This window comes from Bufo bufo, chromosome 2 (assembly GCF_905171765.1).
Source record: "Bufo bufo chromosome 2, aBufBuf1.1, whole genome shotgun sequence".
NCBI lineage: Eukaryota > Metazoa > Chordata > Amphibia > Anura > Bufonidae > Bufo > Bufo bufo.
Genome location: NC_053390.1, coordinates 98,854,666 through 98,878,601, shown reverse-complemented (window position 1 = coordinate 98,878,601; position 23,936 = coordinate 98,854,666). Strand labels below are relative to the sequence as shown.

Here is a 23,936-nt window from a genome sequence, read left to right as displayed (position 1 = left end):
CTATAAAACATGGAACTTTCTATTACAGTATATCAGACCTAAGATTCTTTGTGATTGTTCCTCACCTTCAGATCATATTAGTCTACTTTCACACAGGCGTTTTGGCTTTCCGTTTGTGAGATCCGTTCAGGGCTCTCACTAGCGGTCCAAAACGGATCAGTTTGCATTCTAATGTATTCTGAATGGAAAAGGATCCCCTCAGAATGCATCAGTTTGCCTCCGTTCCGTCTCCATTCCGCTTTGCTTGCAGCGTTTTGTTGTCCGTCTGATGAAACTGAGCCAGACGTATCCGTCAGGCACACAATGTAAGTCAATGGGGACGGATCCGTTTTCTATGACACAATCTGGCACAATAGAAAACAGATCCGTCCTCTATTGACTTTCAATGGTGTTCAAGACGGATCCAGCTTGGCTATGTTAAAGATAATACAAACTGATCCATTCTGAACGGATGCAGACGGTTGTATTATCTGAACGGATCCGTCCATGACGGATCCGCACAAAACACGAGTGTGAAAGTAGCTACTGTTGGCCTGCGTCCTGACGAAAGAGCTTTCACTGAAGAAGAAATCAATCACTTGTATTTTCTGAAAAGCTCTTGCAATGACAAACATGGAGTTCTTTCAAGGGAGGCATGCCTCATTCCTAAAATATAGCATTTCAAAGCACCATGTTTAGCGGATAGATTTCATAGCTAGTGGTAGTGTTACTCAGTTGTCTATGGAGAGGATCTGCTGTAGGCAATGTTGCGTAGAGTGATGCAGGAGAAACAAGAAAAACTCAACCCAATACATTGACCTAAAGGGTTGTCTTGTTTAGCATCATTATCTGTCAGCCGAAGTGGAGGGCAGCTTTAAAGATTGCCTCGTTCTAAAAGACCCCTCATGTTTGGTGCATTACATGATTTCAATGAGAACTGTGTGCCGTGTCCCTATTTTCCCCTCTGGTAGTGCCGCAGGGAAATGAAAAACTTGCAAAAGGCCTTAGGCTACTTTCACACCTGCACGTTCCCTTTCCGCTATTGAGATCCGTCATAGGATCTCAATAGCGGGGGGAAAACGCTTCCGTTTTGTCCCCATTCATTGTCCATGGGGACAAAACTGAACTGAAGGGAACGGAGTGCACCAGAATCCATTCCGTTCCGTTTCATTGCATTCCCATGATGCACACAAAAGCGAAGCAAGCAGCGTTTTTAAGTGCGTCATGGGATGAGGAGCAAGACGGATCCCTCGTGACTCACAATGTAAGTGAATGGAAACAGATCCGTTTTCTCTGATGGACTTAAAATGGTTTTATAGACAGATCCGTCATGGGTATTTTAGAGATAATACAACCGGATCCGGTTGGGTTGTATTAACATGACGTAAGCGCTTTTGCTGAACCATGACGGATGCAGCAAAAACGCAGGTGTGAAAGTAGCCTTACACAATCAATCACAATGTACCATTGATTATTATTAATACTAGATTTTTTCTACTTTATTATAAACATTGTTTGAAACATTTCTGGTGTTTTTATGTTGTTCAAAACCTAACAATATTCCAGTTTCCACATTAGCAACTAACACGCTCCCAATAAGCTAACATTTCCTGTGTTTTTTGCAGTTCACTTTTTCAGCTTTTGTGTGTAGACTGAGACATCACAGCAAAGCCATTTCAATATCACTAGATGACAGGGGATTTAGTGACAAATGATGGCTAATACGTACTGCTGGTGGCCTAGATAAGGTGGGACAGAAAGACTATAAACGATATAAATCGATCAGGCTCTGTATGGAGCACCCTGCCACCTTCTGATCTCTGTGGGAGGGGATCTACTCCACCTCTTCATAGAGACTGGATTTAGTCATTTCTGACCATTAAATTCCATTTACTCACTGTCCCACTATGACAACTTGTACCTTATCTACAGGATAAGGGTCTGATCGGCAGGGGTCCGATCACTGGGGGCCCCGCAGATCATGAGAACGTGCTTTACTGTTTGAATGGATCACTCATGCATACTGCCCCTACATTCAGCTTTATGGGCCTGCAAGAGATAGTTTTTTACGGAGGCCCCATAGAGTTGAATTTCTGCTGCTCCATTCAAACAGAGAGAACAGGCCCCAATGGTCGGACCCCCACCAATTAGACACATCCCCTATCCTGTGGATATGGAATAAGTTGTCTTAATGGGACAACCCCTTTCAATATTTTCAACATATGTATGTTTTGTGAGAAGTTATCATCATTTCACAAACCTCCGGCAATTTCGGCATACATCTCAGATACATGCGAGAAAACGACCATGAACTTGATAAAAGCATGCTACATCTTATCAACAGTCCGCAAATGATATTTTCCTTTTGTGACCACAAGAACTTTTAGAAGAGTCACATAGAAATTGTCAAAGTCATGTCTCCCTGCTGGATTGTATGGCACGCAGTGGGGCAGTGAGTTTAGTTCTGTAGAAAACGAAAACCTGGTTGTTCTAACTTTCAGAAATGTCCTACCTAGACCGTGTGAAACTGTCGAAAGACACATTTGGCATAATACTGCAACACATTTCTGCATGTTTTGGCACACTGTCAAAAAGGTCCATTAAAAACTCAACAAGGAGGGTTTATATAGATTTTAGGGGCTCAGTCCTTTACTCAAGAGAAAAGCTTTTTGGTTTGGCTCACGACCTAGAAACTCTCGCAGTAACTGCATGCCATCTATGGAACCTCCGGGTTTTAGGATAAGGTTTCTGTAGTTCAATCCAACCTAAAGGAAAGAAAGAAAAACATGCAGTACGTTCTTAAAGAAGACTTTATGGACAGCTGTAGAGTGGAGAATGGTGGCAAACAATGAAGTGGTCTACAGGAGATCTCTGTTTTATGAGTGAATGACATCTATGTCCCAAAAATACATAGCATTAACGCTGCACATAACATGAAAGTTGGTCAAAATGGTCAATTTGCTCAGACATGCTCAGGCTGGATGATAAATGTGGTGCAGGGATAGACACTTTTCTCTAGCTCCATACAACTATTGGTTGGCTTACTACGAGACACAATTGTACACCAGAATCGTGGTGCAATTTTAGCACAAAATGTTGCCTCTTTCCACAAAGCCTCACCCCCTTTTCAAGCAAATCGGAAAAAAGTGTACAAACCCTAGTTGCACCACACTGCGCTAATTTGTGCCACTTTTTAGCAAGATCTTAGGAACAGACAGATTAGTAAATCGCCCTGTGTCTGCAGTCTGTGCAAGCTTATCACTGGGAGGATGTCCCGATAGAAACCTACAGGAGCATTTACTAACCTGTTTATGCCACTTTTGTGGCAAAACGTGCAAAATGTTCCCCTTCACCCCACTTTTAAGAATTGGTGAAAAAACGGGCATGCTGTGGGCAGTGCTGCAGGCCAGCCACATTATGAGAGGAATGCGCCTCTGCATAAATTTGGCCCATACTCCAGCAGCACAGGGGGAATCAACTGTACGGGTCTTGGTAAATGTCCCTCCCTTGTGAGCATGTGTTTAATGGATGCCATTAATGCTTCTTTCAGATCACTGCTATTATTTCTGTTCTTCTGCTCCTGTAGTGGGTGTGTTGGCATATAACTGACTAGAATCTGTTATGGAGGCCTGGAACTGAGCCTCCAAAGCAGATGAGAACATGGGTTACTGTTACCGATAGGCACTTTTGGTGTAGGGAAAAAAAAAAAAACTGTACCTAGCGGTGTACGTTTTCACACTGGACAGCTCTGTATAGAATAGTTTAGTTTGTTGCTCTGTCGCCAGTAGTAAAAAATAAAAAACCCTTTGGGATACTGCTCAATGGAGTCTAAAAGAACACTCTTCTGGCATCTTGCAGTATAACAGGGGCCTATGGCTCCATTTAAAGTATGCACCAGGATAGTGTGAGAAGAGCCCTTACACTGCATGTTCCCAGGATGCAGGATTTAGCTTTGAGATATTAAATATGATGCGTCTTACACTGTAACAAGACACCTACTTTAGATCTTTTTATTTTTGCTGAAAAGACACAGGATAGTTATAGTATGTGCCTTCAAGCAGTGACTAGTGACCTTCGGACTTTGACATGGAACTGGCTAATTTAATTTTCTTTATTTTTTGCTTTAGTTTTCAATTATGTTTTGCTCGTTGTCTTCTTATAGCATGTTAAAATATGGAGCAAAATATGGACGCAACAATACAGAAAGATTGGCATGAATTTAGTTTCATATCAAGTTGGAATTATGTTTTTACTTTTGAAAGCTACGATGGTGCGAATAAGACAATGTGTAAATTGTTCCTTTCTTTATATACTGTCATTTTTTATGTATCTAGGTTAATTGAGGCTCGACACAACTGTCAAAAGATTTGTAGTCACAACTAAGCACTTTGATGTTGCTGAAGAAGACTCAAGTCGGGTGTCACTGAAGAAAAAGCAGACCTTGTTTTGAAGGACGAGGAGTCTTTGTCTTTACTCCAAAGAGGAACTTCTGATAGGACCTGTTATATGACTTACCTCTGGGTTCATTATTCCTTTCTGTTTGAAGCAGCTATAAAAGATATCCATGGAGAAGACCTCACTCCACAGGTAGCCATAATACTGTCCATCATATCCGCCTGCTAGGTGACCAAAAGTAGCTGGCATGTTGGTACCTAAAGATACAAAGGAACCAAAAAAAACATATGATCAAGACCATAGTGAATATACAAAATAACACGATACTTGGCTACGTAGTCTAAGGGAAGAGTTTTTTTTTTGCTGGTATCAAATGACCAAAATGTCTGGAATATATGGAATTTTCATCCTATAGCTATTCCTACCTACCATAAAATTTCAGTTTTATCTGTTATGATGAGTAACATAAAAAATGCTTATTAAACCACTTCCAGATCACCCAATAGTAAATGACACCCAATGTCTTTAAAGGCTATGTACACCTTTGCGGGCAATTTTGTACTCATTTTGAGCTAAAATTTTTTTTTTAAATTGGTCTTTATTAAAAATATGGAGCCTTTTTTTTCTGTACAGGGCTGAGATGGTCTAATAGAGGGATCTGAATTTTCTCTCTGCTCAGTTAGACTTCTTATCTCTGACATTATAAACACTCATTATAGTTCAATCCTTATTTTACGGATAAGAATGTGGCTTAAAGAAGTGTTTATCACCTCTTAGTACATGAGAGATAGGGGTCATTAGATGACAGGCAAAAAGTACCATTCACTCAGCTAGACAGTTAAACCTTTGTGACAGAACGGCTCAATATTTTTAATAAAGATCAACTGAAAAAATGATTTTTAGCCCAAAATGAGTAAAAGGCAATCATAAAACAAATTCGCCTCCGAAAGTGTACATAGACTTTAAACATTAGTCTTCATATGACTTTGTGTCCTCTTATAGGGGTGGATTCGGGGCAGTAAACAAGTGCCGACGCTATTCAACTCAATTGGTGATTGTTTAGTGTTCCTTTGACTTTAAATGAAGGACACAGCAATACCACATTGCGATTCAGTCCTATCGATCAATGATCGGCAGGTAACTGCAGACCGAGGCACTAACTGGGGTTTATAAGTTACAGGGTAAAACAACAGCTACAAAAAAATAATGGGGGCACAATTTGTAGAAAAAAGAACAAACCAAAAAGTTAAAGAAAGGAGGATGCACTTTAAAAATGTATTTTAGTCTCACTTTCTGCTATCAAAAAAAAAGGAAAAATGTGAAAAATAGACATACGGTACATTTGTTCTTTTTTTCATACTAACATAAAATGGCATGAAAATAAATCCCCATGTTATGCAGATAGAAAGAAGCAAAAATAATCTGGATAACCAAAACAACAATAATTGTGTAGCTCATTAAAGGGGTATTCCAGTACAATGGCCATCTAATGGTTAAAAAATAAACTAGCTCATAATCTACTCACTGATCCCCTGGCACTAACATTCCAGTGGTGACTGGGTCCCAACTGCACCTTAACACAGCAGGAAATTGCTGGGAATGCCACTCGGCCAATAATTGGCGCAGAGATGATCCGCCTCAGCCAGCGATTGGCTGAGCGACATTCCCAGTCATTTACCGCTGTGTTGAGATGTCAGCGCAGTTGGGACCTAATCTCCATCAGAATGGCATTGCTGAGGTTTATTATTTTTAACCATTTGATGGCCATTCGGCAGCTTTTTTTTAGTACTGGAATACCCCTTTAACACGCTTACACATGAAGGTACAACACTTTACCCACACTTTTCATGTATGAACAGAAAGGACTAGAAAGTAATAGAATACCTGGTGTAGCGGATATGCCCAGAATTTCCTCGGAATACTTGGCATATTCGCTGGCTGTGTCAGCAGATGACTGTGTGTGGAGAGACTGGTCCAGTTTACTGAGAAGAATCTGACGAAGAATCAGAAGACCTGCAAGTGTATAACACAAAACTTGATTGCACTGTCTATATGTATTTGGCTGTTATGTTGGGGGCTCCCTCGGGGGTTTCCCTCTTTTTTTCATCACATCTGAAGGCATCTCTCTGCATGCAGAAAAATTTTTGAGGTTAGAAATGCCAGAAACCTAAACAGAAACCTAGTGAGCTCCATTAAGGGTTCCACCAGATGCCATATACATCATCCATTATAAAGTCTGCGCACACAGTGTTCGATTCCTACTGTAAATCAGTGTATGCATCAATTGTAACCATAGAGCGCCAGTCACCTGATGGATGCCAAATGAATGTCCATTAGGCCACCGCCAGTACAGCTGAAACTTTAAAAAAAAATTGGGGATGTATAGGAAAGAGAAGTGCATTAGCTTTAGGCCTCCTGCACACTAACGTTTTTTTTTTCGTTTCCGTTCCTTTTTTTTTACGTTCTGTATACGGAACCATTCATTTCAATGGATCCGCCAAAAAATGGAAGGTACTCCGTATGCCTTCCGTTTCCGTATTTCCGTTCAAACCTAGAACATATCCTATTATTGTCTGCATAATGGACCAGGATAGTACTGTTCTATTAGAGGCCAGATGTTCCGTTCCGCAAAAAACGGAATGAACACGGATGCCATCCATAGTTTTTGCGGATCCATTTTTTGCAGACCGCAAAATACTTAAAAAGCCATACGGTCGTGTGAAGGAGACCTTACTGTCACAAGACCTAAATATCTGAGGAGTAAAGTCTTGGGAGTCTTGCCATTGCTGTCCAACTTTTCTATCTCTTAGGGGAAATATTGGGGTCACACGCTAGCCATGGAGATGCTTCTAACTTCTGAAACTTTTGGGTCATCAAAAGACTCCAGATCAATGCTGGAGTGACTTTCTATGGCTGCTCAATCATTTGGATTTCTAGACCACCAAAAGCAGCATGAAAAAATATGTACCTATATATAAAAAAAATGGCACCTATGAGTGAAAATTTAATCTAGCCCTCATTATTGGCATACTTCAAGATTATCAATCTAAAGTTTTACAGCATAGCCACAGGACATACCAGTAACACTGGGAGAGTCACTATGGGTGTATTTGTAGATCATAGATTAAATAACAGTGTGCCATGTCAATTAGCTGCTTCTAAGCCTACCAGGGTAATGGACTCGCAGGGCAGAGATTTAATACTACCACTTTACAAACCGTTGGTGCGGCCTCATCTGGAATATACAGTTCAGTTCTGGGCACCAGTACATGTGTAAAGGCCGATTCATTGGCCTGTATTTGTGGGAGGGGCTTGGCCACCTACTTCAACGGCCGGCACCCTCCCACATGCGTACGACGTGCAGAGTTCTAGCGTGCACTCGTACCTGGCAGTCCTGGTCGGAAGAGTAGGTGAGTGGACGTCCGTGCGCTGGTTCAGGCCTTTTGTAAGTAGGGGCCGCCATGCGCCGGGCCACTGCATGGCTGACTGTAGACAGCGGGGGGGGGCGGGCCTCGGCACTACGGGGGGTCCCTCCTGCCCGTTGCAAACGCCGCCACTTTAGCCGCCGGCGGGGGTGGGGGTCCGAGCCCACGGAGACGCTCCTCTCTCCTCCACCGCTCAGGTCCGGTCACGACACCACTCTCCGGCGGGGGGGGGGGGGGGCGGGGCTCGCGGTCACAACAGGACCTCCCCCCGCCCGCCTCCCCGGCCGCTTCCGCCCTTCCACCTCGCGCATACAGCCAGTGCTACCCCGCTCCCTCACGTGGTGGGCGCACGCAGTCTGCGGTGGGCCGGCCCCCTAGCTAGGGGAGGCACCCCTGCGACGTGCGCCCTACCGGGGGGCGGGGCGGCACCACGTGGCTCCGCCCATCTCAACACGGAGCTGGGGATGAGCCACACAAGCTCCCCCGTTACCCCAGGTCTGCCAGGGGGCACCACCGTTCTCCCCACGTGGTGGAGGGGCCCAGCCGGCGGTGGGTCGGCCCCTCATGGAATAAAGGGGCACCCCTGCACTGGGCACCCCATCAGGGAGCGCCGGGCCCCCCACGTGGCACGTTCGCACATTAGAAGGGGGGAGGCCATGTCTGATAAAGCCTCCCCCTATGCCAGGGGGCAGCACCGTTTCCCCACGTGGTGGAGATGCCCAGCCGGCGGTGGGTTGGCCCCTCAGAGGTAGGAGGGCTCCCCCGCACTGAGCTCTCCATCAGGGACCGGTGAGGCCCCCCACGCGGCATTTCTAGTTTTTGGCTAGGTGGGGCCCTCGACGCCGGGGGCCCCCCCTGTGTCAACTTCATGCCAGAGGGCTGCGCCGCTCCCCACGCGGCAGTAGTGCTCAGCCGGCGGGCGGCCCAGCCCCGGGACGGCAGGGGGCCCCGCACTGAGCACCCTGTCAGGGACACGCGCTGGCTCTCCACGTGGCACCTGAGACATGTTGGCGTGGGGTGTCGGCCGTTGCCCAGAGGTCCACCCCCACTTGGTTCACGGTGCCAGGGAACCCCGCGCTCCCCACGTGGTTGCCGTGAAGCACGGTGGGGCTCGCAGCGGCCCCGCTCCTCGCCCACACCAAAGTCTGGCACAGGCCGCTGTGCCGCTTAGACAGGTAGGGGTTTTTCACCGCCAACGTCAGGTAGTGGTCAATGTCAATCAGTATACCTACTCTCGTTAGCCGACCATACCTTCTACTCACAACCCACGTTCTACAATTGAGCCTTACGCATTGACTGGTTCTTTTGTTGTTCCGTTGTTGTTTTCCAGGTTCAAAGCAGTTATTAGTCAGAGAGAAGTTGGTTTGGATCTCAGTTGATTTTCCTTGTCAACCAAGGTAGTGGGGGTACACCTTGGGGGACGGGTAGGTGCTGCCTTTGTCAGGCTTGTGTCTCATGCATTACTTTACGTACAGGTTGTTCTGTGTTCATTGATACTTCCGTGAAAGTCAGAGTGTAGTGCTTCTCAGTTGGTAAGTATGGCAGGTCTCCTTGCATGGACTACCGGGTGGCGGTTCCTGGCCACTCCTTCACGGCTCTTCTGGTGTCAACGTACATTCCTCACGGGGATAGTTCACCCTTTCGTTACGTGGTTTAGACTGCTGCACGGTTTCCGGCGGTCATTTAGGCTAGACGGTCATTTTACGTTACTGTTTTCACAGCCACGATGTCACACGCGTCAGACATCGTTGAAGCGTCAGTGGACGAGGTCGTAGCAGAGACATCCGAAGGGGGCAGTATACCGTCCCTACGTGCTTGGACCATTCCCAGGCTTATGGCGGCGCTGACAAAGCAGGGCGTCCCTTTCCCGGCATCTGCCAGAAAAGCGGAACTGTATCGCCTATGGAAAGACTCCCTGGTACCCAGTACCAATGATCCTCCTGCGGCCACGATGCAAACTTCGCTGACTCAGATACATGTCATGCTAAACAGTCTGACGTCTGCCGTCACGTCCATGCAGGCGAGGTTGGAGTCTATCGAGGCTCGCAGCGCAGTCCTACCAGTTTCCTCCCTCGAGGTTGCGGTCGCCTCCACCTCTGCCGCCGCAGACATTCGCTCTGTCCAGTCCGTCCCCAACGTGACTCCCTCCCACTTTGTCCCGATCAACATCAGGAAGGACATCCTGGAGGGTAGGGATGTCAATCTTGCGTCTCTATTGATAGCCTCCAGGGACCTATCTGACAACAAGGTCATAGCTTGCGGGGAAGTGTCAGTGGTACTGAGAAGCCGCGACCACCGGCTCAACCGCAAATTGTCCATACCGGAATTCGTCATGGCGTTCAGCCTTTTCAGTGATTTGCACTGCCAGGCCGGACAGGAGGGAGGAACTAGACCTGTATCTCTTTAGGGTCACAGAGTTGGGTCACAGGTATGGAGGGAGCGCATTCTATGACTACCACTGTTCATTTTCAGCTAAGGCGGCAGCGGCTCTCTCCCAGTTCCAACACGTTACTGACTGGTCCAACCTGGACACTGAGCTTTTCTGCAGGCATTTTGCAGGTCTGAAGGCTCCCTCCTGTTCCGCCTGCCAGTCTATCTTTCACTCTGTCGAGTGGTGCGACAAGTCCGCCGTCAGCACGGCATCCTACCCCTCCAGCTCTACAGCTGGGTCCACTCGACGTCTTCAGACCCCCCAACTCAGTAGACAAGCTGGGCCGACCCATCGTTCAGCTAGGGAGGGCACAGATATGTAACAATTTCAATTACGCGTCTTGTAATTTCGGTCAATGCCGTCTGTTACATATCTGTACCAACTGTTTTAGGGCCCACCCCCGAGTAGCGTGCTCATTAAAGTCGGTGAAAAATTATATGAGTGTGGTCAATATTAGCCGTCTACAAGAGTACTTGCAAGGTCATCACAATCCAGGGTTCGTACAGTTCCTGGTGTCAGGATTTCACGAGGGTTTCCATACGGGCTTGATCACGACTCCGGAGTTCACACACGAATGCAGGAACCTTCAGTCAGCCGAAAGAAATCCCGCTTCGGTAGACACACTAATAGAGGCCGAGTTAAGCAAAGGGTTCTTGATCGGTCCCTTTAGTGTGCCCCCCTTTCAACGCTGGAGAGTCAGTCCCGTGGGGGTAGTTACAGGCAAGTTCAGTAAAAAGGAGAGACTCATTATTGACTTATCGGCCCCACACGGCTCCCAGGTCCCCAGCCTTAACTCCCTCATTCCTTCGGAGGAAGTGGGCATGAGATATGCTTCGATCGATCAGGCTATCGCCATCATCATGAAAACGGGCCCAGGGTCCATGTTGTCCAAAGCCGACATATCGGATGCCTTTAAGTTGCTTCCCATCATGCCAGCCCTCTGGCAGTGGCACGGCATCAAGTGGAGAGGCCTGTATTATTTCTCCACCAAGCTCACCTTCGGTTCCAAGAGCAGCCCCTGGCTCTTCGATCAGTTGGCTCAGGCGCTCCACTGGGTCTTGGTACACAAGGTCCTCTGTGAGTTTGTCATCCACTATTTGGATGACTTCCTGCTGATTGAGAGGCCAGGGGCAGTTCCCCTAGGGCTGGGAAAGTTGCTGAGGTGTTTTTCCCAGTTAGGTGTCCCGGTTTCCCCCAAGAAAGTAGAAGGCCCGGCCACAGTCATCACCTTTTTGGGCATTGAGTTAGACTCCCAGCACATGTTAGCTAGGTTGCCTGCGGATAAGTTAACAAGGATTAGAGAAGTCATCCACAGGTTTACAGTCACAACTGTGGTCACTAAGGCTGACCTTCAGTCTCTACTGGGTATGTTAAACTTCGCCATGCGCATCATCCCGCAGGGCAGAGCGTTCATATCCCGCCTACTGGCGCTCTTAAGTTCCGCCCCGGAACAGGACAGCCCAGTGTGCCTGGACAGTCAAGCCCTAGCGGATCTCCACATGTGGGACCATTTTCTGAGCCAGTGGAACGGGGTGTCCTTATTCGTACCCGAGCTGTCTTGTCGGTCGCCTACAGTCTTTTCGGATGCAGCTGCGGGCTCAGGGTTTGCCGCCATTTTTGGCACCCACTGGGTTGCAGACGAATGGCCTGCCGAGGTGGGACAAATTCCGGGGTTCCTCCAAACCTCTGCGCTGTTCGAGCTGTACCCCATCGTGGTAGCCGCCCACATTTGGGGCAGTCTTTGGGCGCGTCAGTCTGTTCTGTTCGTAACTGACAACGCAGCCGTGGTAGACATCCTTAACAGTGGGCTGTCAAAGTCTAGCCAAGTCATGTGTTTTCTCAGACGGTTAGTGCAGCTCTCCCTACGTCACCACTTTCATGTTTTCAGTGCCCATGTGCCAGGTGCGCAAAACGGGGCTGCTGACGCCTTGTCGAGGGCTAACTTCTCCCGTTTCTTTCAGATCATGCCAGAGGCAGACGCGACAGGCACCACCGTCCCTCCTCTCGAGTCCTTAAGGCTAATGTAACCAACCACCTTGAGACGGCTCACGCTCTGATACGCAATTCCCTCTCACCTAACACAACCAGGGCATACAACACCGGGTGGAAGACGTTCTGCAGGTTTCGAGGGGAATGTCCTCAAGGGGACTCCAGTTTTCCAGAGTACATCCTGGCGTTCATTGGTTACTGCCACTCAGTGCGCAGGCTCTCCCACGGTACAGTGAGGTCGTACCTGGCGGGAGTGCAACACTTCCTCTCTGTTAGCCATCCCGAACTAGCGTCAGTGTTTACCATACATGCTGTCAAAGCCGCTCTCAAGGGTTTGAGCAAGTGCGAGCCGCAAAGCCAAGTACGCAGGCAAGCGGTCACCGGCCCTCTTTTCCGCAAACTGTCCGACGCCTTGGACGGTAATCCTTTCGGGGTTTTGGCCAGCTTGGTACTTAAATCCGCCATCTATCTAGCCTTTTACGGCTTCCTGAGACCTGGGGAGTTCACCTGTTCGCCAGGCAGTAGCAAGTTCCTCACGGTCAGTCAGCTGGTCCAGAACTCCGACGGGTTCATATTACTGCTCAAAACGTCCAAGACCTCCCAGATGGGCCCCCCTGTTCCGGTATCCTTCTTTCCCACAGCACACCAATGGTGTCCGGTGACGGTGCTTCGTCAGTTACAGTCTGCCTTGTCCGAGGCCGGACCGAATAGTCCATTGTTACCCTTCGGGGGGGTTCCACTCACCACCCATCAGTTCATATCCCATGTAAGGTCACTCGTGGCCAGCACGGGCGGTGACCCTGCCACTATTTCGGGTCATTCATTTCGCATAGGTGCCGCATCCGCGGCCTCCAAAAACCGTGTGCCTGCGCATGTCATACAGAAACTGGGGCGTTGGCACTCGTCTTGTTTCAATCGTTACATACCTCACCCCGAAACAGAAATGTCGGCAGCCTTTCAAACTTTGGCTTTGTAACGACTTTGCAATAAATTACTTCTGCCTATCAGTATGTCTTTTTGCCCTCTTTCAGGCGTCCCTCCACGACGCGGTTACGGCACAACTCTGACCGCTTAGGGATAGGGTATACTAGGTAGGATAGGTACGTACTTGGTTGCCACGACCACAAGTGTAAAGGCCGATTCATTGGCCTGTATTTGTGGGAGGGGCTTGGCCACCTACTTCAACGGCCGGCACCCTCCCACATGCGTACGACGTGCAGAGTTCTCCCTCCCACCCACCCCTTTCTTCTGTTACTCTCAAAGGGGATGCCCTCTTTCAGGCGTCCCTCCACGACGCGGTTACGGCACAACTCTGACCGCTTAGGGATAGGGTATACTAGGTAGGATAGGTACGTACTTGGTTGCCACGACCACAAAGAAAGGATGCCCTGGAGCTGTAAAAAATACAGAGGAGAGAGACTAAAAACTGATAAGGGGCATGGAGGGTCTTAGTTATGAGGAAAGATTTAAAGTATTCAATTTATTTAGTCTTGAGAAGAGATGTCTAAGGGATGACATGATTAACCCTTTCATGACCAAGGGTTATTGATGCCCCAGTGTCCAGGTCAAAATTTACAAATCTGACATGCGTCATTTTATGTGGTAATTGCTTTGGAACACTTTTATTTGTCCAAGCCATTCTGAGATTGTTTTCTCGTGACATATTGTACTTCATGATAGTCATAAATTTGAGTCAATATATTTCACCTTTATTTATGAAAAAATCCAAAATGTATCAAAAATTTAGAAAAATTCACAATTTTCTAAATTCCAATTTCTCTGCTTCCAAAACAGAAAGTCATACCTAATAAAATATTTATTACTTAACATTTCCCATATGTCTACTTTATGTTGGCATCATTTTGGAAATGTAATTTTTTATTTTTTTTAGACGTTAGAAGCAATTCTTTAAATTTTTAAGAAAATTTCCGAAACCCACTTTTTAAGGACCAGTTCAGGTTTGAAGTCACTTTGTGTGTGGGGCTTACATAGTGGAAACCCCCCATAAATGACCCTATTGTAGAAACTACACCCTTCAAGTTAGTCAAAACTGATTTTACAAACTTTGTTAACCCTTTAGGTGTTCCACAAGAATTAAAGGGAAATGGAGATGAAATTTCTAAATTTTTTGGCAGATTTTCCATTTTATTACATTTTTTTCTTTAACACATTGAGGGTTAACAGCCAAACAAAACTCAACATTTATTACCCCGATTCTGCGGTTTACAGAAACACCCCACATGTGGTCGTAAACTGATGTAAGGGCGCACGGCAGGGCGCAGAAGGAAAGGAACGCCGTATGGTTTTTGGAAGGCAGATTTTGCTAAACTGGTTTTAGATGCCATGTCCCATTTAAAGCCCCCCTGATGCACCCATACAGTAGAAACTCCCAAAAAGTGACCCTATTTTGGAAACTAGGGGATAAGGTGCCAGTTTTATTGGTACTATTTTGGGGTACATATGATTTTTAATTGCTCTATATTAAGTTTTTTGTGAGGCAAGGTAACTGAAAAATGTTTTGGCACAGTGTTTTTTTTTTTTTTTTACAAGATTCATCTGACAGGGTAGATCATGTGCTATTTTTTATAGAGAAGGTTGTTACGGACGCAATAATATCAAATATGTCTACTTTGTTTGTTTGTTTCAGTTTTACATAATAAAGCAATTCTGAAAAAGAAATTATTTTTTTGTGTGTCCATTTTCTAAACGCCATATGTTTTTTATTTTTCTGCCGATCGTCTTGTGCAGGGGCTCGTTTTTTGCAGAAAGAGTTGAGGTTTTTATTGGTACCATTTTTGGGTACATAGGATTTTTTGATCATTCATTATTACACTTTATGGGGCAAGGTGACCAAAAAATTTGCTGTTTTGGAACAGTTTTTATTTATTTATTTTTACAGCATTTATCTGAGGGGTTAGGTCATGTGACAGTTTTATAGAGAAGATCGTTACAGATGTGGCAATACCTAATATGTATACTTTTTCTTATTTATTTAAGTTTTACACAATAATAGCATTTCAGAAACCAAAAAAATTATGTTTTAGTGTCTCCATAGTCTGAGAGCCATAGCTTTTTTATTTTTTGGGCGATTCTCTTAAATAGGGTATCATTTTTTGCGGGATGAGGTGACTGTTTGATTGGTACTATTTTGGGGGTCATAAGCCTTTTTGATCGCTTGCTGTTGTACTTTTTGTGATGTAAGGTGACAAAAATGGCTTTTTTACACAGTTTTTATTTAATTTCTTTATGGTGTTTATCGGATGGGGTCTATCATGTGATATATTTATAGAGACGGTCGTTACGGACGCGGTGATGCCTAATATGTGTAGTTTTTTTTTTCTTTAATTTTTTATAGGAAAAGGCAATTAATTTTTTTAATTTTACATTTTTATTTATTTATTTTTACTTTTATTATTTTCACTTTTTTTTTATCAAGTCCCTCTTGGATCTTGAAGATCCAGTGGGGCTGATGGCTGTACTATACTTTGCAATGCTCTTGCATTGCAAAGTATAATACAATCAGATGCCCTGTAGGTGGCAACAGTCCCTCTTGGATCTTGAAGATCCAGTGGGGCTGATGGCTGTACTATACTTTGCAATGCTCTTGCATTGCAAAGTATAATACAATCAGATGCCCATGCTGGCAACGCATGGCAACCATCGGGCGCTGCAATCGCAGCGCGGCAGCCCTGATGGTGGAGAGAGGGAGCCCCCTCCCTCTATTAACCCCATGGATGCCGCGGCATCTATGGGGTTACAGTAGAGTGTCAGCATAGAGCTGACACTCTCTGCTGATGGCGGCGGCTCAGGAATGGAGCCGCCGCCATCACACACAGCAGGGGGACCGCACGGCATGGGGGCAGCCTTGAAAAGGGGGGTGGGGGGGGTACAGCCAGCATTGAGGGGCAGCGCAAATGGGGGCAGGAGGCGGACCGCATCAGGGCACTGGGCAGGCTGCAGGAATGTGGATGGGAGCGGGGGGGGAACTTCATAAGGGGCAGGCGGGGACAAGGGGGACTTGGCGCACAGATCAGAGCCTGACATCAGATTTTTTCACTGCCGCGATCCGATTGGTTAGTCTGCACAGACTAACCAATCGGATCGATTGCCGGCAAGGGGCCACTCTGATTTGTCCCTTGCCGGCATTACTGAACTGTATGCTGTCCGTGACAGCAGCAGGGCAGGGGCAGAAGCTTTAATCCAAGCGCTTTGCAGCGCTTGGATTAAAGAGCTGACATGACGTCTATACACGTGGTAGCTGCATGGGACGGGGTATGTGCAGCTATCACGTATATATACGGATTGTGGTCATGAAGAGGTTAACTTGTACAAAGATATAAATGGCCCGTACAAAAAAATACGTGAAAAACTGTTCTAAGTAAAATCCCCTCTTCTCCGACTGGAGAAGAAAAAGTTCAGTCTCCAGAAGTGTCAAAGCTTCTTTACTGTAAGAACTGTGAAGCTGTGGAATAGACTTCCTCAGGATGTGGTCACAGAAGGAACAGTGGACAGTCTGAAAAAAGGGCTTAGATGAATTCTTAACATTAAATAACATTAGAGGGGTATTCCGGGCTTATCCACAGAATAAGGGATAATTATCATATCAGTGAGGGTCCTACCGCTGTGACCCCCACTGATCACGAGAATGGGGGCCCCGTACCCCCCTAAGAAGACAGGATCCACAGGATCCCCTAAAAAGACCAGAGCGGCTAGCCACACATGTGCGTGGCCACTCCATTCATTTCTATGGAAGTTCCGGAGATAGCCGAGTACAGCGCTCGGCTATCTGCGAAACTCCCATACAAATGAAAGGAGCAGCCGTGCGCATGTGCAACAGGCTGCTCATGTCATTTTAGGGGAGCAGCAATGGGCCTGCAGGGAGTACGGGGCCCCTATTCTCGTGATCCTGTGGATAGGGGATAACTTGTACCAACCAGAATAGCCATTTAATGCTTATAAAAATGTGTGGAAATCTAGGTCTCACTCCCCTTTCCTAAAATTCACATCCCCACCTATGCCTTGGTTGTACTGTGTAACTATGTAATGGTTGATAGATGTGGATGCTACCTCTGGGATGTGGACCTATCTCCAGAACTAGGGTCTCCAAACTGCTGCCCCATGCCCACTATGAATAGAGAGATGGCTGTGTATGTGCACATCTCTTCATTCACTTCTATGGGAATTCCAGAAATGTTGTTTGACCGGTTGGTATAAAGAGGCATTGAGAATAGAGCATATGAGATGATGAAACGGTCTAACATGCACTCTGAGCTCATTTTGTGAAATTATTTGCATAATCATTCTTAGAATACAAATGTACACCCACTGACAAAAAAAAGGGCACCAAAGAGGAGCTGCTGTAATCGAAGGAAACCTTCTATGTGTGAATGTAATGAAGATATATGTAAGTGATTACAGTATTACAGTGAAAGGGTAAGGTTATTGGGGAAAACAATTCGAAGGAGGCTCTAGTACCCTGTTAGGCTGCCTCTAGCCTGGATACAAGATGAGATCTGGTTGGGCATGGAGGCATACCGGTTCTGTATGGTATCCTGCGGCACATTTGCCCACAGATGTTACAGCTGGGCCTGTAGGTCCTACACACTGGTAGGTTGTTGAAGATGGTGTCCCAGCTGGTCCCATAAATGCTCGATTGGTGATCAATCTGGTGACTGGGCAGCCAATCTGGCGGAGACATTCCTGGGAAACCCTTGGTGTGTGTAGGTGAGCACTGACGATGACATATTCTACATTTACCTGTGTTCGCCAGTCTGGACTCAATTAATCTATCCAGCAGGTCATCTGGTATTGGACTGCCATCTACATAATGTGCCGACATCCTCTGTAGAGCCTCTTTCTCCCACAGCCAGTTCTCCAGCATCTGTGATGGCACCTCAACAAAATCCGTTTCAACATTTGTGCCACTAAATCGAGCAAATTTTGTCTGGAAGTAGAGAAAGATATATCATGTTATCAAAGAAACCTATCAGATAACCTAGTTTTATCATAAAGAGCTTGGCTCACAAGCAAGATGGGAGCATCTGCCTCAAATACAAATGGTGCTATAGGTGCAAATACAATCCTTACAGGGATCTACTTCCCCTTAAAAGGGGTTCTCCGGGCTTTTAATATTGATGACCTATTCTCAGGATAGGTCATCCATATCAGATCGGTGGGGGTCCGACACCTGGCAACCCCACCGATCAGCTGTATGAGGAGTGTGCATGTGCCGTCTCCTTTCTTGCTGCTACGTCTGAGATCTGATATTGATGCCCTATCCTGAGGATAGGTCATCAATATTAAAAGCCTGGAAAACACCTTTAAATGATCCAGTACTGGCTATGGATAAACATTACATCTTTAATTCATGTTAATATCCATCCCCGTGTACGGGTCACATATTAGCATTTTGATATTGTGCTCGTGTTCTCTTTTGCAGTCACACAGCAGTGTGTCCTCAAACGTTCAGATCCGTCCACCGAGCGGAAGAAGTTACTGTGGTTTAATGACATAGAAAGAGGAACAAATACAGCGTTGTGAGGAGGTACAGCGATACCGAAATGAGTCACCGCACCATAATTGACTCCAGCATCTCAAGTGTCAGTTTATTAGTACATCTTGTGTCAGGAGGGTGAAGAAGAATGAAATCATCTCTACTCCAGGACACGGCCTTCGAAAAATGGAAATACGAGTCCGGAATCAACATAAATTAGCCACAAACGGACTACAAAAACATGATTGAAGAAATGCCATGCAGAACTTGTGGATGTGCGATCCAAGATTCTCCTCTTTTTTTGGACTGTTTTTCTTTTGTTGATCTGATGCTCTGTTCCCAAGTTATGATACTCGTTCTTAAAATGTAAATTAGGCCTTTGGTGCAATGAGGGCATCACCATTGCTCTTGTAGCACCCAAGCCCCACTCATTTCTTCGACCAGCCCCTCCCCCTCTATCTTTGATTGACAGGTCCAGGCAGTGGCAAAAAGTAATTTTTGAATTTTTTGTGTTATTATTGTGCAAAAGTAGCAAAAAAAAAATAAAAAAAAAAAATATACCAACCCATAGAATAAAAGTAACGTGTTAGTTATGCTGTACAATGAACGGCACAACATTTTAAACATGATATCAATGACTGAATGCCTGTTTATAAATAAGATTAGATTATTTTCTCATTTTCCTCCTCTAAAACCTAGGTACGTCTTACAGGGCAAAAAATACGTCTGTGAAACGCCTGTGGGGGTCAAAACACTAATTACACCCCTTGCTAAATTCTTTGAGGGGTCGAGTTTCTGTAGAGGGAAGTGCCTATTAAAAAAAAAATATATATATATATATATATATATATATATATATATATATATATATATATATATATATATATCCCTGCTGGCGAGGGGAGCAGCTCGGGCAACTAGACAAATGGAACATCAAAGGCAGAGGAGCTCGGCGGCCCCACAAGAAAGAGAGAAAGCGAGAGCAACCCCTGGACAATGAGCAAGACCCCCAAGACCCCCTCAACAACTAGCATAATACTGGGCTAAGGAGATTAACTCTATATTAATAACCCTTTTCCTGCCTCCTACTTCACCATAGACCCTGCATCAGGATTAACCCCTTTCCCGCCTAAGGTTAATCCATTACATTAACCCTTTCCCTGCCTAACTGCCCCAAGCCCTACATCAAGGATTAACCCTTTCCCTGCACCTGCCACGGTTAACCCTTCCCTTTCTAAGAGCTAGCCTGTTAACTTTCCCTACAAGAGCTAGCTGGTTAACCCTTTCTCTTCCTTGTGTACCCTAAACCCTTGTTTCCCCACTTTAACAGAAGGGACAGTTAGTGCTAAGTGGGGGAGGGGCCGGTGTGTGTTTAGGTAACCGTATATTGCGCGGGTGTCGTGATATTTAGAGGGTGTGGGTTTCTATAGTGTTGATTGTATGTGTGTATATATTTATATATTATATCAACTGCGTATGGTGTGTGTGTGTGTGTGTATATATATATATATATATATATATATATATACATACACACACACACACACACACACACACACATAATACAATATTTGTACCTGAAGACTTTGTAGCGTTCCATAAATATATTTATTAGTACACAGGGAGTCTTCGTCTAAATACGCACAACAGGTCGTTAGGGAACAGAACGTCAATAGAGAGACGGAATAAAATCAAATCCTTCTACAGTTTCCAAAATGGGGTCGCATTTGGGGTGTTTCCACTGTAGGTGTACCTCAGGATCTCTTTAGATGCAACATGATACCCAAAAAACACTCTAGCAAAATCTTCCCTTCATAAACCATATTGTGCTCCTTCCCTTCCGAGCCCTGCAATGTGAACATACTATACAGCAGTTTACAACTTTATTTGGGGTGTTGCATAAATTTTTATTTTCACAGGCAAGTGTCTCAAAATTTTATGAAACACCTGTGGGGTCAAAGCGCTCACTACACCTCTCGATACATTTCTTAAGGGGTGTAGCTTCCAAAATGATTCCTGCAAAATCTTCCCTCCAAAAACCATATGGTGCTCATTCCCTTCTGAATTCTGCCGTGTGCCCATACAGCAGTTTACGACTACATATGGCAGCTTTCTGTAAACTGCAGAATCAGCATAATCAATATATCGGTATGTTTTGCAGTTAAGCCACAGTGCCAATGGATTAAAATAAAAAGTGCACAAAAAACTCCTGTGGAATACCTAAAGGGTTAACAATGTTTCTGGGGTGCAATTTCTAAAATGGGGTCATTTATGTGTGGTGTCTATTATGTAAGCCCCTCAATTTCACTTCAACACTGAATTGGTCTTTAAAAAAATATCCTAAAAAATAAATGACATTTACAAAATGATTGAACATAAATTACACATATAGTGAATGTTAATTAATAACTATTTTGAGAAGCATCACTGTCTTAAAAGCATAAAAATTGTAATTTAGAAAACTGCAAATTTTCCAAAATTTTCTGTAAATTAGTTTTTTTTTATATATATATATAAATAAAAAGTACCACTAACATGAAGTACAATATGTCACAAAATAAACAAACAAACAATCTCAGAATCACCTGGAAAAGGGTTCTTTCACACTAGCGTTGTTCGGATCTGGCAGGATCCAGAAAACCGTATGCAAACGGAAATATGTTTTTGAGGGTTCCGGCATCATCCGGAATAACGGATCCGGTATTAAATTTTTTTCAAAGGTCAAAAGCAAATATACAGGGAGTGCAGAATTATTAGGCAAGTTGTATTTTTGAGGATTCATTTTATTATTGAACAACAACCATGTTCTCAATGAACCCAAAAAACTCATTAATATCAAAGCTGAATATTTTTGGAAGTAGTTTTTAGTTTGTTTTTAGTTTTAGCTATTTTAGGGGGATATCTGTGTGTGCAGGTGACTATTACTGTGCATAATTATTAGGCAACTTAACAAAAAACAAATATATACCCATTTCAATTATTTATTTTTACCAGTGAAACCAATATAACATCTCAACATTCACAAATATACATTTCTGACATTCAAAAACAAAACAAAAACAAATCAGTGACCAATATAGCCACCTTTCTTTGCAAGGACACTCAAAAGCCTGCCATCCATGGATTCTGTCAGTGTTTTGATCTGTTCACCATCAACATTGCGTTCAGAAGCAACCACAGCCTCCCAGACACTGTTCAGAGAGGTGTACTGTTTTCCCTCCTTGTAAATCTCACATTTGATGATGGACCACAGGTTCTCAATGGGGTTCAGATCAGGTGAACAAGGAGGCCATGTCATTAGATTTTCTTCTTTTATACCATTTCTTGCCAGCCACGCTGTGGAGTACTTGGACGCGTGTGATGGAGCATTGTCCTGCATGAAAATCATGTTTTTCTTGAAGGATGCAGACTTCTTCCTGTACTACTGCTTGAAGAAGGTGTCTTCCAGAAACTGGCAGTAGGACTGGGAGTTGAGCTTGACTCCATCCTCAACCCGAAAAGGCCCCACAAGCTCATCTTTGATGATACCAGCCCAAACCAGTACTCCACCTCCACCTTGCTGGCGTCTGAGTCGGACTGGAGCTCTCTGCCCTTTACCAATCCAGCCACAGGCCCATCCATCTGGCCCATCAAGACTCACTCTCATTTCATCAGTCCATAAAACCTTAGAAAAATCAGTCTTGAGATATTTCTTGGCCCAGTCTTGACGTTTCAGCTTGTGTGTCTTGTTCAGTGGTGGTCGTCTTTCAGCCTTTCTTACCTTGGCCATGTCTCTGAGTATTGCACACCTTGTGCTTTTGGGCACTCCAGTGATGTTGCAGCTCTGAAATATGGCCAAACTGGTGGCAAGTGGCATCTTGGCAGCTGCACGCTTGACTTTTCTCAGTTCATGGGCAGTTATTTTGCGCCTTGGTTTTTCCACACGCTTCTTGCGACCCTGTTGACTATTTTGAATGAAACGCTTGATTGTTCGATGATCACGCTTCAGGAGCTTTGCAATTTTAAGAGTGCTGCATCCCTCTGCAAGATATCTCACTATTTTTGACTTTTCTGAGCCTGTCAAGTCCTTCTTTTGACCCATTTTGCCAAAGGAAAGGAAGTTACCTAATAATTATGCACACCTAATATAGGGTGTTGATGTCATTAGACCACACCCCTTCTCATTACAGAGATGCACATCACCTAATATGCTTAATTGGTAGTAGGCTTTCGAGCCTATACAGCTTGGAGTAAGACTACATGCATAAAGAGGATGATGTGGTCAAAATACTCATTTGCCTAATAATTCTGCACTCCCTGTAGCTACTCCTATGTCCCGATGCATGTGCAGACCGTAAAACCGGATCCAGCAACGCGGCAATTTCCAGAATACTTGGTACCGAATCCGGCATTAATACATCTCTATGGAAATTAATTCCGGATCAGGCAAGTGCGGTAGTGTACCGGGATTTTGGCCGGAAAAAAAAAACGTACAAGGGACGGAACGGCAGACATCCTGATACATACTGAACGTATTGCTTTCCATTCAGAACAGTGGAGTGCCTAGGGTATTTGGCACCTGGGGCGGGTACTTTCTCTGGCACCCCCCTTCCCCCCGCCGCACCCATAAGAAACTTTATTTTAACATTTAAATATACTGAAATATTTATTTTGTTTGAAATAACATTTTTTTATCGCTAGTAAACAGAAAATTGCTCGTAAATTTTAAGGGAATCTGTCACCATGAAAATACAATGTAAGCTTGGTATTACACATTTTGTGAAGGAAAGTGAAGAAAGAACGTGTTTTTGCACAGCTTTTATATATATTTTTTTTTTACAGGTTCACCTGACGGAACGGATCAGGTTATATTTTTATAGAGCGGGCTGGAGTTTTCACTGATGCCGATGCACCCTGCCCTGACAGCCGAGCCACTGGTTGGACGGACACAACTCCTGCACCTGCCCGATCAGCACACCATACCTGTACAGCGCTGGGGCTCAAGTCATGTCCTGCAGCGCCGTACAGGTGCGGCACTGGTATCCTACAGGTTAATAAGCGTGGTCCTTTCCCATCCATACTTGGGCCCCCTGTAAATTTCTGCCCTGGCACTGGCTGGCAGCAGCCTTGTAACTCCTCAACATCCCTCCCTCGATTTAAAATTCAAGGCAGCAAGGCCCTTAACTGAAAAAATACCTCTAGTCGGTCTAGTCTGCCTCCTCTTGCCTGCACACTGTTCTGCCAC

At 45.0% G+C, this 23,936-nt stretch overlaps 1 protein-coding gene across 3 annotated transcripts in view; it reads right to left on the bottom strand.

Moving 5' to 3' along the window:
- Window positions 1-766: 766 nt before the first annotated feature.
- The window catches only part of NLN (neurolysin), an 80,414-nt gene continuing 57,244 nt past the window's right edge, over window positions 767-23,936 (bottom strand). For all 3 annotated transcript variants that reach the window (XM_040421352.1, XM_040421349.1, XM_040421351.1), the window contains exons 10-13: window positions 17,977-18,163; window positions 6,259-6,387; window positions 4,495-4,631; window positions 767-2,744 (exon numbers count right to left, since the gene is read on the bottom strand). In XM_040421352.1, the coding sequence (XP_040277286.1) occupies window positions 2,613-2,744; window positions 4,495-4,631; window positions 6,259-6,387; window positions 17,977-18,163 (585 nt within the window). In that variant the 3' untranslated portion in view covers window positions 767-2,612. The remainder of the gene's footprint in view (window positions 2,745-4,494; window positions 4,632-6,258; window positions 6,388-17,976; window positions 18,164-23,936) is intronic.